The sequence below is a fragment of the Heliangelus exortis genome, chromosome 6 (assembly GCF_036169615.1).
Source record: "Heliangelus exortis chromosome 6, bHelExo1.hap1, whole genome shotgun sequence".
Taxonomy (NCBI): domain Eukaryota; kingdom Metazoa; phylum Chordata; class Aves; order Apodiformes; family Trochilidae; genus Heliangelus; species Heliangelus exortis.
Window position 1 is genome coordinate 16,529,131 of NC_092427.1, and position 16,191 is coordinate 16,545,321.

The window sequence follows — 16,191 nt, forward strand, 5'->3', positions numbered from 1 at the left end:
CCAGCTGGGGTCCCCCTCCCTCTGCCAGGACATGGGGAGTCCCTGCTGCTGGAAGCACTCATGGCCTGACGAGGGGTTTCAGACATACACAGAGACTTTTTTCGTATTTTATTGAATTTCATTTATATTAAATTAAAAATATATTTCTGACAGATTCATGTAACAAAAAGGCAGAACAGTTTTCAAATTGTTCAGCTGGGATGAGCGTGGGTTGATGCAAGGTGGGTCGCAGTCTACATTTGCCTTAACAAACAGATAAAGCTCTACCCCAAGGACCGTGAGGAGAAACTCGGGACTGCACACAGGGGAGGGGATATATAACCACACAAAGAGAAGAGCCACAGGTTTCTCCCCAGCCTCCAAACAAGACAAAAGGGGAGGGAAGAAAACAGAGAAAATAAACAAGAAACCATGAAAAGAAGGAAAATTATGCTAAAATATGTCCCTAATATTAACCCAGGTCAGTAAGTATTGTAACAGTGCATAACCCGCGGTAGCTAAAATATGAGGAACGAAAGGTTAAAGTAACGTTACGCCACACACAACTGGCATACCCTACTGTGTAAGCAAGTGCAGAAAATCTGAACACACCACAATAGTGCTAAAACACAGAATCACACAGAATGCCAAAAATGGTACTTCTAACCAAAACCAGAGGGTGGGAAGGGAGAGAAAGAAAAGGGGAGGCTTAAATCACAAGCAAATTACCTATATACAAATCAACCCTAAGGACAATTATGTTCCAAATAATGGTGTCCACAAGGAAAATAAAAGCAACATTATCCTTATTTACAAATGCAACTAGCTGTGTCTTTAACAAGCTATAAAAATACTATTCACATTTTCAAAGTAACATACAGTAGTTTTTTGTAGGCTTTTTTTATTATTTTTTTTTGTTTGTTTCAGAAAGGCAGCTAACTCTGAATGCATCACTTTGCAAGAAACGCGGATCTTCCCCAACACACTGATGTTTCTCTTCTTCTGAAGGTTCTTCATAAGGCAGAAGTATTGATGGGGTTTTTTGTCCCTTTTCCCTTTGAGAACATGGAGAACTGGCTGAAACCGAAACCCTGCCCATCTCCCTCCCACCCATCTCCTGTGGTTGTTCCTTTCCTTTGGGACGAGCTGGATGCAGTGGGCACAGTCACCCCCCTGCCATGCCTGGATTCTTGTCCCTGTGCCTCCTCCCAGATGGGAGGGGACAGTAATGTCATCCCTGGAATCACCCTCATCAGAAAAGAACAAGTCGAGGCTGTTCAAGACAGCCAGGTCAGGACACACATTTTTGGATATCTGTACTTCTAGAAAGAGAGCTTTTCCCCTCCATACTCTAACACTGCTACAGCCTGAAAATTCTGCCTTATGATGTTGGGGAAATCGCAAAAATTGGGCAAAAACAAGGGATTAAAACCACTGTGAATCATGTATCAAATGTGCACCAATTTCTAACATTAGGATGCTATTAAAAATTATGTTTCCATGGACCTGCATTCTCCCCTTAGCTTACCCCACTGTAAAAGGAGAAGTACTCAGCACCTACCTTCAGTGCCCACCTTCAAAGGAACAGTGGTTGAGTGCATTCAAAGTTAGCTCCCCCTTACACAGCTGCTCAGTTAGTAATCGACCCATTTAACAGCAGTACCAGTTTATGCTACATATGTCAGAGTACCTTACCTCGAAAGAACGGCATACATATCTACACTTACTTATAAAATACCATTCACAGTTTATTACTGTGGTTATCCCAAAAGGGTTTAGTCTTCGGAGTGCTATGGACAATACAGTGTTTACTCCCTAAGAGGGCTCAAAGGTGGGGCAGGGCACGGGGACAGTGGTGCCACGGGAACCAACCTGCTGGCAAAGGGTGCTGACAGCCAGCGCAGGGCAGCAGCAGCCCCGGTCACCTCTGAGCTGTGCAGGATGCACCTTCACCCTGGTGCTTTCACCCACCACGTGTCTGGAGCCTGATTTCATGGCTTTGTTACTGGGGAGGAGAAGAACTGGGACACAACAACTCACACTGCATAACACCTTACAAATCTCCCCTGAAAGCTCCTCTCTACCAAGGTCCACAAAACTCAAAATTAAATAATAAAACAGGAAGAAACAGCAGCTCTGACTCTTCTTGTTTCCTAATGGGGATCATGTCCTTAGGCTTCTCCCTCACACCTTTACTTGGCTCATGGGCACAGAACCCAGATGGAGGATGCTGTGAGTGGAAACATGTCCTCAGCCTGGCTCCAGGTAGGAGATGTGCTCAGCTGCTGTTCGTCCCACTGAGTCCCACTGCTATCTGAACGCTGAAAGGTGCTCTGCAACACCCAGACCTCTGGACTGCAGCCTTCACTGCCTTTCCCCTGAGCAATGAGCCCACCAGTGGAACAACCTGCTAATTCACACAACAGTACAGGAAAAGAAAATCAAAACAGTGGTGGAGATGTGATTTTTGGACATTTTAGAGCAGCACTTCAAACCACAGAGCTTTAATTCTGTTATTTATTCCAAATTTGAAAGCCCTAGTTGTAACAGTGACCTTTTCTACCTGTGTAAAGCTCAGCAAGAGCCAGAATATAAAGAAAAGAGAGGGAATTCTTCAAACAGGGAAGCTGCCCTGTGGAACAACTGCAGCTCCTTTCATGTGATGAAGTGTGAACATTCCAGCTAACCAACCCCACCCCACACAGCCTTGGCTTTCTGAAAACAAAAATCTAAACCCAAACCAAAGATTTTATATAACAATAGACGAACTGTTGTTAGCAGCAGAGATCTAAGATCCTCAGGAATGAGAATACTGCAAGTGACAGAGCTAGAAATGAGCAGGTGAACAGTCTTCATGTAGCTCCAAGTAACACCTTTTGAAAAATATCTGCAAAGAGAACTCAAGGTGATCCTGTCCCCTTTGAGGTACCCTTCAAGAACCATGGAGGTGACTGATAACTGGAGGCTTGGCTCTGGTTCATGCTAAACATGACTGTTCCACCAGTCACCCTCAAGCTAAACAGCCTTCAAAGCAGGTAAATACCCACCTGAGCTCCACAGTTCCAAAACACAGTTCCCGGAAAACCGGGATGAAAGCCTGGATATGCCAGGTGTGCAAAGTGAGGGAAAAAACACCCTGACAAGTGAGTGATGCCTCAGCTGGCAGCCCATGGGGCACCTCTGTTTCTCCCCCTGTGAGGGTGGGCAGAGGGAGGGTGTGAGTGTCCCTGTGTGTGCTGCCCTCTCCATACAGAGCTGCCTGCATGGGGTGCACAGAGCTCCTGGGGGAAGCAGGGCTGATTGGGGTGCCTGCTGCTACCCTGGGGAATTACATGACCAACAGCCTGATTCTGATTTGTGCCAAAGCCACCTCATCTCCGAGGTGGTATAAAGGAGTCCAAATTCCTTTAGCTGCCAGCATGATGTAGGACAATTACATAGACACCCCAACAGAAAAAAAAAAATTCTTTAACATCTGAGTTCCCTGTATAGGTCCATCCTCAAGAAAACCCCAACCTATATCTCTAGGCTGACTTAGCTCACGGGTTTTTTTTTTTTCATTGCTTTTCCCCAGTGCTGCCCAGCCCTACCTATAGCCATGGAAAGAATTGATCCACAGAGAGTCTGGTCTGTCACAGCTGCCTTTTCATTTGCTTCTGGGCTGGGACTGGTGGTGGCTGAGGGTGAGGGAAATACTCACCCATAGCTCCCTCTCAAATCTTTATTGCAAACTGGTATTGGATGGATGGCACCTGGTTTAGCTGCCCAGCCCCAGCTCCATGGGGCCCAAGAGCCTTTCACACACAGCCATTGGGCTTACCAGCTGAAGAACAGGAAAGGCATCTCCCCATTAATCCAGGAAATAAATGGAATGAGAACTCTGAGTACAGTTCCTGGAGCCAAGAAATGCATTTTCTACTAAATAAGTTGTGTGGCCAGGGTTAATGTAACCTTTCTCTGTACAAAATTCTGGACTGAGCTTCAGATGCCTGAAACAGACTCACATGGTGGCTCCTACTGCTGATACTCTCTCAAATCTACTTCCATTGCTTGCTACTTGTGTGAGGTGACCATTTGGAAAGCAAGCTCTAAATACTCTGCTATTTCTGAGTGAATGGCCATGTAAGAATCCCTCCTGGCAATTTTGCAGAAAAAGAAAAATTTGAAAAGAGCTGAAGAAAGAAACCTGAAAGTAGTTGGTTTCAGTCAATTATGTTACAACAAGTCAATCAGATCTAGCATCCATGTTTCTCTGAAGTAACCCTCAGGTAGATAATAACATCTAAGACAAGTATCATTGAAAGAGATTAGGAAAAAATAAGCCCTTGTTCTCTTTCATTTAGTGTGTTGCTTTGTGCCTTGGACAATGGCTGATACACACTCGGGTACCTGCTCTTGAAAAATTTGTCACTACTCTTCTATCAATCAGGTTACAATATGGGAAAGGAACACATTTGGAAATAAGAGACTGCATTATAAAAATCCATAAAAACTGACAGTGCTGTATACAGTCACCATCGTAGAACCAGAGAATTAATTAAAACCAGACAAAATCTTTGTGTTGATAAAATGCAGTTTGCGTGTGGGAATATCTGCTTTTTCTGCAAGCCTGGAATTATTTATTAAAAACCTTGACCCTCATCTTTCACAACACAATCAGTTCAATATTTGCCACGATTTTGCCATGTACATTTGCCTGACTTCTTTCACCAAGCCAGCAGCCATACCCTGTTAGGGCCAGGTGGGTATTTTTGCTGATCAGCTTAAAGCAGCCAAACAGTTCTCTTCAGTTTGCTTTTTTAACCATCCTTAAAACTTTCTTTGGCAAAAAGACAAAAATCTGCCAAGGCAGCTCAGAGGCACTACTCTTCCCGAGGAAATGTGCACATTTATGGGCTGTGTTTCCATGGCTGTTGCTTTTCCCAGGGAAAAGGAACCTGGTTAACCAGATACACAGCACCACACAGGCCCAGATGCTGCAGCAAAGGTCAAGAGCTGGCACAGCAGGACACACAAGAGCCATTTCTGGCAACTGCATCTCAAACCAGAAGCTCAGGGAAAAAAAAAAAAAAAAAAAAAAAAAAAAGATAAAAAAAAACCCAACCAAACAAACAAAAAAAACAAAAAAAGAGTTTTCCATCATCAAGAATGACCGTGTTCATTAACCCTTTTTTTTGCCCTCTGCTACCCAAGACACAGCTCAGCACAGCTCAGCCTGGCTGTATCTAAGCCCCAGCTCTGTTAGGCCCCTTTTGGCCTTCATGCTGCTTCACTTCAAGGCACCTCTGCATTTCCAGGCTACTTCATATATTATATCACACCCACAGTCAACAATTAAAAGGAATAAATAATTCAAGTCTTGTAAGAAATAAAATGCTGAAATTGTTAAAAACCACCATTATTTACATTTTGATTATTTAATGGGTTTGTTTCCAACACCAGTAACTATTACTTAGTTACCAGAGAAACAAACAGGTCTCACCTTTTGTTAGCAGCTACATCCCAGCACCATGCCCCCTGGGTTTGGAGGGGTGCATCCTCTGCCCCGGCAGCCTCTGAGTGCACCTCTTTGAACTTAAACACATAAACTGAACCAGGATTCTATTTTTTCTCCATTAGGAGTTACTTGGTTAGAAGACTTGTTCAGGGACAGACCAACCCCCTTCTCCACCTACCTACGTAAATCCAGCTACTTCTGTGCTGAAACAGGACATTCACAATCCCGTGCCAGTCTTTGTCTCCAGGGAGCTTGGCAAGTGCATCCCAATCTGGCAAACCTGTGCCTGCACTCCAGACAACACCCTGTGAGCACTACCTTCCCTGGAGCTGTGTCCAGGACACCACGCCACCCGCCTCTGCTGCAGCCCCTGCCCAGTTCCTGTCTGTCTCCTGCCAACAGGCAAGGCCTCTCAGGTGCTTGATGGTTTTGTAACTATCTGTCCCACCTCAGTGTTTTCAGACTCTTTGGCCACAGACTGGATTTACAGGTTTGGCATCGGCCACACGGCCAAACACACCTGATGCACAAACATCAGCTGAACCAACCTTGGCCTAGTGATCATACACAATTTGCTTCCTATCTACAAGCACACCAACAACCCCAGGTTTGAAATCTCTTCATACCTTGGTCAAGCTGACCCTCAGCCACCATGACTTGGGTAACTATTGCTTGCTTCTTACTCCTTCCTCTGCTTCCCTACCATTACAGGTGGGAAGCTGTTGAGATGGCAGGAATTTGGAGGAGCTTGATGCCATTTCCAGATCACTGGTTGTTGCTGGCTTTGTTGACAGGTTAGGTCACCTTAAAGATCTTGACTTTAACAGTATTGAAACACACAAACTGAAATGCTGTTGTGTCACCTAAGATTTCCATCCATCAGGTATTGTTTCTTTCCCTTTAAAAACCTTGATGGATAGAGACATGGGCAGATCTTAAGTACCTAAGGTACTTAATAGTTCCTTAAGATTTTTGGTGGGAATTGGGTACACAGATGCTCTTAGACACACAGATCTTGGTGTGTCAGGAGCAAGCCATCTCCTCCCTTCCCAGCTCCATCTGCCTCAGGTTTCCAAAATCATCCAAAACTCTTGCTGAAAGACACTTCCAAAGAGGAGCAGGATGGGAGGTGAGGTGGGGGTGTCTGCCTAAAAACTGAGGTTGACAAAAGCAGAACTAAGTGCAAGGAGACTTACTTATACTTATTTACATTTGTGACGCAAAGCTCGGCAAGTCATGCACATTTTGACTTTCCCAAACCTCATATGCACTGTCTTCCATGCCAAAGTAATCCTCCTTTTAGAAAAAAGTATTCTGTATTGTGCTGCAAGCCAGAGCAAGACATTTGCCACCTCTGTTCCCTTTCAGGGCTTGCTCTACCGTCCTTCACATGGCAGCAGTAAGAGCTGGTTGCTCTGTCACTGTATTCTCTGAAGCAGTCAATGCAATGGCCTCTCAGAACTCGTAGACATTGTTCCAAAGACTTGATTTGCTTCATTTTGGCATTTCCACAGTCATCTTTTAAATATAATTATTATTTTTTTAAATTTAAAATTATTATTTTTGTATTTTGCTGGTCACTTCCATATTGCTTCATTCAAAACCCAGAAAACAGTTCAAATAAAATCGGAGCTTAAGTGCAAACTAACTTTCCAGTGAACTGCCATGTGCATTTTCTCCTGTCCAGTGTCTGTCTTCCAATTGAAAGGACCCTTTCTGCCACCACCCCACAGAACACCAGCAGACTTCATGACCCATGTCACACTCTCCAGTTCTCCATCTTGTCCTCAGTGTTGCCTGACAGCATCCCCAACTCCCTTCATGAGCATGAAGAAGAAAAAGAGGGAAGAATTTGTTTGGGTCTCTTATGTATCTATCATTAGCTGGTATAAAAAAGGAAAGCAAAGCTTTTTGCATACAAATCTTTGTTTCTTGGCCTGACTTTAATCTTCAAAAAGAACTTGTTGGAGGTGTGGTTTTGCTACTCTCTTCTGAAAGGGTTTTTATGTTCAAAGGGTTTGTCATGTTGGTACATAAAAAAAAAAATGGTCACGTCATGTACCAGTTCTGAGCTGGAGTCTCTGCGGTTAAGAATTGACACAAAATCATGGTGTGGCTCAGAGAAAGGGTTTAGCTGTATATTAGAGTCACATCATCATTTCTTGGAAAGCCACAATGAAGATCTAAACGATTATGAAAAGCCAGGCTGGCCATTTTCGGTTGCTGGGATAAAAAGTGTTAGAGAAAGAAATTGGATTCTCAATCTCAATTACTATGCTATCGCACATGATATAAAAATTGTCCATTTTTTCCCCCTAATGGAAACTGCATTGAGATTTCCAGGAATGCTGTACAGACTCTCATCAGTTCCTGCTGAAGGAAAGAGTCTCTCTGAGACTTCCCTATAATGTCTGGGTTGAATCACTGGGAACTATCTTGAGAGCAGGCAACACTGCCACTGGCCTTGACTGGTACTGTCTGGCTTCTCTGATCAGCTGACCCTCTGGATCTGCAGAACGTGAGAACTGCCAGGCTGTACATGCCTTCTTTCAGTCTCTTCCTTCTTTCCTTCCTTCCAGGTTCCCAACCTAATCTGCAAGTGATTCCAAGACGCTCTTTCAACTTGGAAATATCAAAAATGAGTGAACTGGCAAGAAGAGGAAGCTCATGGGAGAAAGAAAGGGAGAGAGGGAGGGAAGAGAGAGAAAAGAAGAGCGGGAGAGAAAGAGTGAGGCAGCTAGAAGGGGTTGCCTTTCCACTTCCATAGGCTCACAGTCTCTACACCACTGTGTTTCGGTGTCTGTAGGGTGGTGGAGGCAGCACAGTGCCAGGCTTCAGGGAGAACTCGGAGAGGTATTCGGGATTCTCTGCCACAATGGGCCGGATCCGTCCATTCTGTTTGTAAAAGTATTTTGTGCTGTACTCTTGCAGGTAGTCTGGGTGCTGGAGGGTGCTTCGAGGGGGCAGGCTGTGATTCCAGTAGTCTGGGTTGTCAAAGGCCTTCTTGGCTTTCTCCGGCAAATTGTTCTTCAGGTACTCTGCATTTTCCAAGGTGTTTGCAAAAGTGTTGAGGTACAATGGCTCATTTACGTACTCATCCTCTGCTTTGGGCTGCCCGTTCGGAGCGTTGTGATACTCTGGGTTGTCCACAGCTTGGAGATCTCCATTCTTTCGTCTGGAAACAAATGGGTTCTCTTCCACTGGGTTTAGGTAATCTAAGGAAAGAATAAAAATAAATCAGCAAAGAAAAGGAAGAATCCATCCAAGTAGCAATTATCATGTGTGCATTACTACTAAGCTGTACCAGAAGCAGGACTTGGACTTGTGAATCCTTCCACCCCAGACACTCATTCCAGCAAAGCTGGAGGGAGACTCAGCTGCAGCTCTTGTGCCACAGACCATGAGCCTTGTTTGATCCTTAACTTCCAGTCAAAGTATGACCTACAGAGTCAAACATGCAGGCAGCTTCTGACTCTGCTGCTCACTCTCTTGGCAACCTTGGACATATCAGTCAAATCCTCTTCTCCGCAGCCTTTCCATTCAGAAAGCTCTATAGAAATTTTAGTTAAGCCTCGCTGCACAAAACCCATCCCTAAGGACTAACTTCTAAGACAGCTTCATTTCTAACAGAACAATTTGCCTGATTAAAAACCTTCCACCCCTGAAGGACAAAAGGCCTTGAAGCATTATGAAAAAAATGATTCAAATGAGCCCTAGAAAGAGAACAAGAGAATCTTACATCAGCTCCAAAACATGTCTTGGAGCAGGTTACAGTTGCTTCAAATCGCTTACTGTGGATCAACACCACAAAAATTGTAGCTGAATTGCACAAAGTTTTTCAGGCACATGGAGCAGGCATGGAACACTAGATAGGGGTGGGGAGGGGAAAGAAACATGAGGCCTAGGCCAAAACCAGATGCAAGCTCCCTCCCATGACCTCACACAGGTCACTAAGTCACAGAGCACTGGATTCATTGGGATCCATCTCCTGCCTTGCTCTGTCTTTGCTGTAAAGCACAAAGCCCATCAGCTCACACCGAAGCAAACTCACAGCAGCAAATATCTTCTTGCAAGGGCAGCTGCTGAAGAATAGGGCCATGAGTGCACTTAAACAACTTCTACTGCTGTGAGCCAAACCCCAGAACTCCATTTCCACTATCTAACACAAAGCCTAGGTGGCTTCCAAATCCTGAAGCAAACCCAGTAGTTACTTGACGTTTACATTTGCATTAATTAATTTAAAGATAATGCAAAGGCTTGAAAGTAAATTACTAATGACACATCCCCTTACATCTAAATGGCTGTTTTCATTATTTAAAAAGAAGAAACGAATGACAGCAAACTGGGAAGCACAGTGCTCAGAGCAGGTGCAGATCTAGGCAAACTTCACCTTGCAGTGATGGTTTTTCTGAGGCACATCTTGTGCTTTCAGTCCTAAACTCCTCATGGCCATAAAATGCCTACTGTGTGTAGCAGTTCTGTGATCTGTTCAACAAGACATTTACTAAACGCAGTGCCATAAAGACACAGAAGATCAATAAGCAAAGCAAAGTGGAACCTATGACTGGCCAAAGATAGATCCTTTTCGTGGAAATAACTGAAGAATTCAGTTTTTGGATAAGGAGATCTGAGTTTCTTCACTCCTTTCTCTTGCTACTTCCCAGAAAGAAAAGTTAAAGGGGAAATTACCAAATTTGACATTTTGGCACATTCGAGCTTTTCTAAGAAGCAAATTAGAAGAATAAAAAATGAATCTCCATGCAATAAAATATCAAGCAAGTCAGAGTGTTTCCAACCTTCCTGGGTTATTCAGTAAAAGCCATTTTTGGTGAAAAGCTGCTGGTGCAGAAAAAAGAAAGAAGGCAGTCAGACTAGAGCAGGAGCTTCTCCAGGTGGAGAATTTTTTACCTGTTTTAGTTTTGTCTCGCATTGGTGTCATGTACCCATCCTCATCCAGCTCTCCCCGGACAACCCGCTCGGGTATGAAGACGGTGGGATCAGCGCTGTACCTCTGGGTGCTGCTGTCTTCTTTTGCCAGGGTTGTCACCTGTTTCCTCAGTGTGCCATTGCAGCAAGCATCTTCACAGATCTCTGCTGAGGCCCCTGGAGCAACTGGGGCTTCTGGTATTATGCAGCCAGGAGCTCTGTAGGGCATCGGCACTTCCGCGGCGTAGCCACCATCTCTGTACACAAACTGGTTCTGTTGGAAAAGAAAAGGCAGTGTGAGAAAAGAGGCCCCAAAGGGAGGAAAGATTCAGCAGCAACTCATCAAGCTCCTTGCGTTTCCTGCCACACTTGCTCAGTGATGCATTTCACTGGGCAGCTGAAGCCTCATCCATCTTGCAGACTGCTGCCTTTCCAGCGCTGCAGGACTGGCAGCAGCACAGGCGTTGCTGGAAAAGCCCCCTCTGCTCAGTGCTGAGCTGGCTGCTCCTGCCAGGGAGGCACCATCGGGGTAGAGACACCATCAGGGAAGCAAGCTGGCTGCTTAGAGCTGGAAATGGGGGGAAAAATGGGGCAGGAAAACTTTCCCCCTATGTAAACACATGGAGGCTGGATATACACATCTGCAAAAAGCAAATATGGTATCTCATTTTGTTACTTCGGTGATCTCCCCTCATTTCTAAACACACCCCTTGTATCTCATGATAAGGAAATCTCCTTCTGCAAATGGGACTGGCGAGAGAGGATATCATCATCTGAGAACTCTGTTTATTCTTGAGAGGGCTACTTTTAGGGTGCCCTGTGGTGACAATGACACAGTCACCCAACACCTATGTAATTCCATCAGATAGCACATTTCAGGCTGGTGAACTGTGTTTGTGCTGGTACCTAAACTCAGTGGTTCAAATCTACCTACCATTTTGTTTTTCAGCAAGGGTGTGCAAGGATATTTCGACATCATGACCTATAAATAGGAAGGAAAAATGTACAGATTCATCCAAGCCTGTTACCTAAACACTTTTCAAGAAAAGTTGGCAGATGACAGAATTTTGGGTGTGGGTCCACAGAGCTTGCAGGCTGAATGTAAAATCCTGACTATCTGATTGCTTACATCCACACTTCATCCACCATTTGGGACATTTATGTTGGAAAAAGGGGTTTGAAACAGAAAATACATAGTGAAGGAAGAAGAAAAACCTAAAGGATGAAGATTGAATGTGAAATACTTACTCCTGACATAGGGGTGTAGGCAGGAGGAGGGCTGTGTCCAATTTCACTCTAATAGGAAAGAAAAATGGAATGATGGATACGTAGTAAGAGGTCACATGAATGAAACAAGTCACATGAGCTGCTGTATGAGCTAATGGGGAGAAACATGCACATCAGTTAGATATCCTAACTGCATCTAAAATTCGAAGAATTAATCATGATAAGTGTCTCACCAATTCAACAAACTGTGTCCTAGGGAGGGTATGAGGTTCTTGCTGGGTAAAGGCTAGAGCCACATTACACCTGCTGAACTGAACAGCTGCATATCCTGCAAATGTCTCATGTCTCATTTTTGGAAAGGCAGATTGTGCAGAATAACAGACGGTGCACTCAACTTCAGAGGAAATACAGAGCAGGAGAAGTTCATAAAGCATCCAGCTCCAAGCCAAGGCATCCTTTCCCAGGGACAAAGCAGGAGAAGGATAAGTGTGAGGGCAGGAGGATGCAAGTCTGTCACTACAATGTCACAGGTAACTGCAGTATCACAGGAAACTCAGTCCCCAGGCTCTGGTAAACTCAAACAGCACAGCAGCTGCTGGATTTCAAGACTCCAATGTGCCATGGTCCTGCTCTCAACATATATCACACTTTTAGTGTTACCTCTGTATCACAGGCTAAATGGTTTTGCCAAGAAGTCCAGAGGCTGCACATCAAAGTATTGCTGCAGAGATCTTCATTTTGCTAGTGGTTTTGGAACCATCCTACACTGCCCTGGGGACCTGAACTGCTGTAACATCACCAGCACAGAAGATGCTTTTATACTGATTATTCCTACTCAAAACTGGTGCTTTTCATTTAGGAAATGCTGATTTTTGGAGGAAAATATTAATGAAACAACTTTTTCATGTTTTTTTCTACTGACGAAATGTTATTTTTGAGACTACAAGTTCAGTTCCTCACAATTAGTTTCCCATTTTGTTTCAAAACTCTTTGTTTTCTCTTAGCTGGAGGAAAGAAAAAGTCAAGGTTTGAAAAAAGGTCTAAACTTGAGATAAATTAAAAGGAAAAGCTTGCCTTATGATCACCCTGGGAACACTCCACTTCAGATGATCATTTCATTCATCAAAATACAGTTCAAAAACACATCCACACCAAGAAACATACCAAAATTAAAAGAAAAGACCTGTATCCTCACATAGTAAGGACTGGACATACTACAGTCAATCTTTCCCTTGTAAATTTCTTGCCAAAGAATTAGGATGGAGATGATGGTCACTGGCAGTTATCTTACTTTATAAAGGAATGGCTCAAGTGAAACACCTGCATCAGGAAAAGTCTTAGAAAGAACATAATTTTCAAAATAACGCATGCTGCCTGTCTGAAGACTATGTTTTCCTGGTGATCAAAATATGCCCATTTCCTTCTATTTGAAATAACCCCATGGCCACCTTGTTACTTAGCCCCAGTACCTTGTGGCTGAGGTCTAAATCTGGTGCTGAGCCATAGTTAAAATTACATTTTTCTCCATTCCCATGAAAATTCATCCATATTTGGCCGAGTTTTTGACCCAAAGATTTTTTGACCCAAAAAATCTCCGGTTTGCAAATTACAAAAGTGCAGGAAAACCTGTGTTAGCTGAATTGTCCAGCTGCACCATGCACTAGCAAGGCTTAAGCAGGACTCCAGAAGTTGTTTATCCTCAGGAGAAGTTAAGTGCTGGAAGGAAAGGATTTATCTCATGGTGTCAGTGACCCTCCTGCCAGGGGAGGGAAAAGGAAGAAACCACAGTCTGAGCAGGCTACAAAGGAGCAAAGGAGCCTGGCTCCCTGGCTCCTGAGCATCCCTGCTGCCAGCTTCTCCAGCACCACTTTCCTTGCAAGCTGCAAAGGATTGTAATAGAAGATGGAACAGAAGACACTTCACCAGAGATGAACTTTTTTGTTTGTTTTTAAAGGAAGCAGACATCAAGGTCCTCAATACACATCTGGATAAAAACTATGTAGTTACTAGCTTGTAACTAGATACTACTCTGCAAGAGGCTTGTTTGGGACACCCAGGAATGTCCTTTTAAACAGGGAACAGTGAAAACCAGAGATACTCTGATTGGAGAGGTCAGATCCCTTCTTTCCTAACACAGATTTACTGTCACCTTGTAACATGGACAAGTTACAACCCAGAACCTGTTAGACAAAAGGATAAAAAACAGCTGAGCCCTGAGCCTGCCAGATGCTACTTTGAAGGCCTACTGATGGCTATAGGATACTGCACTTCAAGACTGTCTGCCTTCTCCTTGTCCTCTGACCTTGTTATTTACTTGTATTTGGGGGAACTTTCTGTATACTCCAATAATCAGAGAAGGGCTGAAGACAGGTAATTAGCAAACCACGGCCCATAGAGGGTGGTGAAGATTTAGCCAAACAGGTAGGATCCAGAGAAGAAATACAAAGTGGAGACTAGAGAATCAGCTCTCTAAAAAGCAAGGAATCCAAACGTCTCCGAGAGTCCTGCACCTCCTTATAAAGCTCCCCAGCTTTCCTTCCTCCCTCCCACTGGCTGGAAGCCTCCAAAGAGGGGGTTTGCTTCTTTTGGTTTCCAAGGTAGCTACAGCCCTCCAGAATGTACAGGAGAGAAAAAAGCTGTAGCAACACTGTGTTAGAATTACGTGCAGGGGATTGGAATTTGCTGCTGCCCATTATCACAGACACTAAACCAGTGACTGTAACCACTCCTTTTTTATTTGCTATTACACCCTGCTACATTACACACCTTTAATTTACATCTTTCTGTTTTCACAGAGGCACTCCCATGAATTTCAATCTGTGGTTCATTGATTGTGGATGAATAAGAGGAAAGCCATGTTGAATTACATTTAGCCCACAGTGATCTCTTCAGTATAACTTAGAAAAGCAAGTCCTGTCAATAGGCTTGGCTTCAGTATACAGGACTGTGCTCCTCTGCCAGTAAATATTTAGATGATTATCAATTTAAATATTTTTAGGATATCCACTTTATCTCTCCAGATATAGATGCTTTGCTCCACCCACAACAAAAGCCTAAAACCCCTGTCCCATCTTTAGACTTCTTGGCTGTGACTCCAACATTTAAATACATACCATGCAACTATAACAACAGAATAACAGGTCCTCTTAGAATAGCCTTGTCCCAAGACATCAGGAGAGAATGGACTAGCATTAATGGATTTACTGCTATTTTTTATGGCAAGACCCTTCCCAGACAGTGACTTGCCAAGTCAGGTCACAGGTATTTGCTTCATGCCTCCACATGAGCTATATACTAAACACAGCTGTCTTGCAACACCCTTAACACAGAACCTCACAGCTTGGCTCTTCTCCAAATCAGTGGTGTCTGCATACTTTTAAAATTCTTTACCGTTTTTTGCCAGGAGTTAACACCCTGTGGCCACTCTTCCAAAAAAAGAAGGCAAAGAAAACAGCTGTAGTGCCAATTAGTGGGGCTGAAAATGTGATGTAGTTGCTTAAATGTCTTTAAATTGTCTGCTAATTGCAATGTGATGTCACTGTTTTGTAGGCTTCCAAAATAAAGCACCAGCCAACTCTTTTACTGCATTGCACTGTGAGCAGAAAATACACGTGGACCTTACCAAGTAGAACTTAACAGAGAATGATTTGTCCATGCAATCCAATTTACTTTGATGACTGGTTTTTTTGGTTGTTGTTTTTGCATCTTAAACACTATATTTAAAAAAAAGAGCCAATGTTCTTTTTCCAGGATTTCTGATCCTGAAATTCTAACCTGAATGATCAAAATCTCCAGCTATGACCTCACTACATAAACCTACTTAAAAAGTCTCAATTTGCATACAAAAAGCAAACAAACAAAAAACCAATAAATAACCAGCCCCTTTTTATAGTGTAATATGCATTATATCCGTGAGCTTGGGGGTGCACACATACAGCTTCTAAACTCTAAGCATCCTCCAGAAGGAGCCCAGCCTTTTTAACTGTCCATGAGGAGCCCTAAACAGAAATGCCCAAGATTTCATTCTTTATACCATGACTGAATTTTAGGCACAAACATGACATCAGGGAGAAAAGATAAAAACCAAGCACATGTCCCTTAAAGCCTTTTTAGAGGCCCTTTGGTATTAAATACCAGTGACACATCAGCTGTTATAACCACTAACATTCCTGTAAAATGAGCCTTGATAAAAGAGAAGTAAATAACACTTTTGTGAATATTGGCTTGTGTTATTGCTTTCTATTCATTAATTCCATTTTCCAATTCCTTGCTTCTAGAATCTCCCAAAGGTAAGTATCTCCTCCTTTATATCAGGGAAATAATATTTTCTGGCTGCATGTTAAACTGTAATGAAATCAAAGCCTTGTTGGGTCCTGCCACTCAAATTTATGTAGTTGTGGGAATTTGCCTCTGTCTTGCCTCTTTCCATTCATGCCTGGAATATGGCATCCCGAGCTGTGTTCCCCTCCTGCCTGTGCTCCAGCTCACCCCACACAGCACTATGGTGACCACAGCTGTCTTCAGAGCTCTACCCACAGCCGAGTGCAGGTGGAAGAAATGCT

The 16,191-nt window shown here is 43.6% G+C and overlaps 1 protein-coding gene across 9 annotated transcripts in view; it reads right to left on the reverse strand.

The window, feature by feature from the left end:
* Window positions 1-313: 313 nt before the first annotated feature.
* ERBB4 (erb-b2 receptor tyrosine kinase 4) overlaps window positions 314-16,191 on the reverse strand; it is a 617,214-nt gene continuing 601,336 nt past the window's right edge. For 4 of the 9 annotated variants that reach the window (XM_071746873.1, XM_071746881.1, XM_071746875.1 and 1 more), the window contains 3 exons: window positions 11,651-11,698; window positions 10,385-10,676; window positions 314-8,691 (listed from right to left, as the gene is read on the reverse strand). In XM_071746873.1, coding sequence (XP_071602974.1) covers window positions 8,255-8,691; window positions 10,385-10,676; window positions 11,651-11,698 — 777 coding nt within the window. In that variant the 3' untranslated portion in view covers window positions 314-8,254. Of the gene's footprint in view, window positions 8,692-10,384; window positions 10,677-11,336; window positions 11,385-11,650; window positions 11,699-16,191 lie in introns of all 9 variants that reach the window. The other 5 variants (XM_071746878.1, XM_071746880.1, XM_071746882.1 and 2 more) reach the window with 2 other exon arrangements.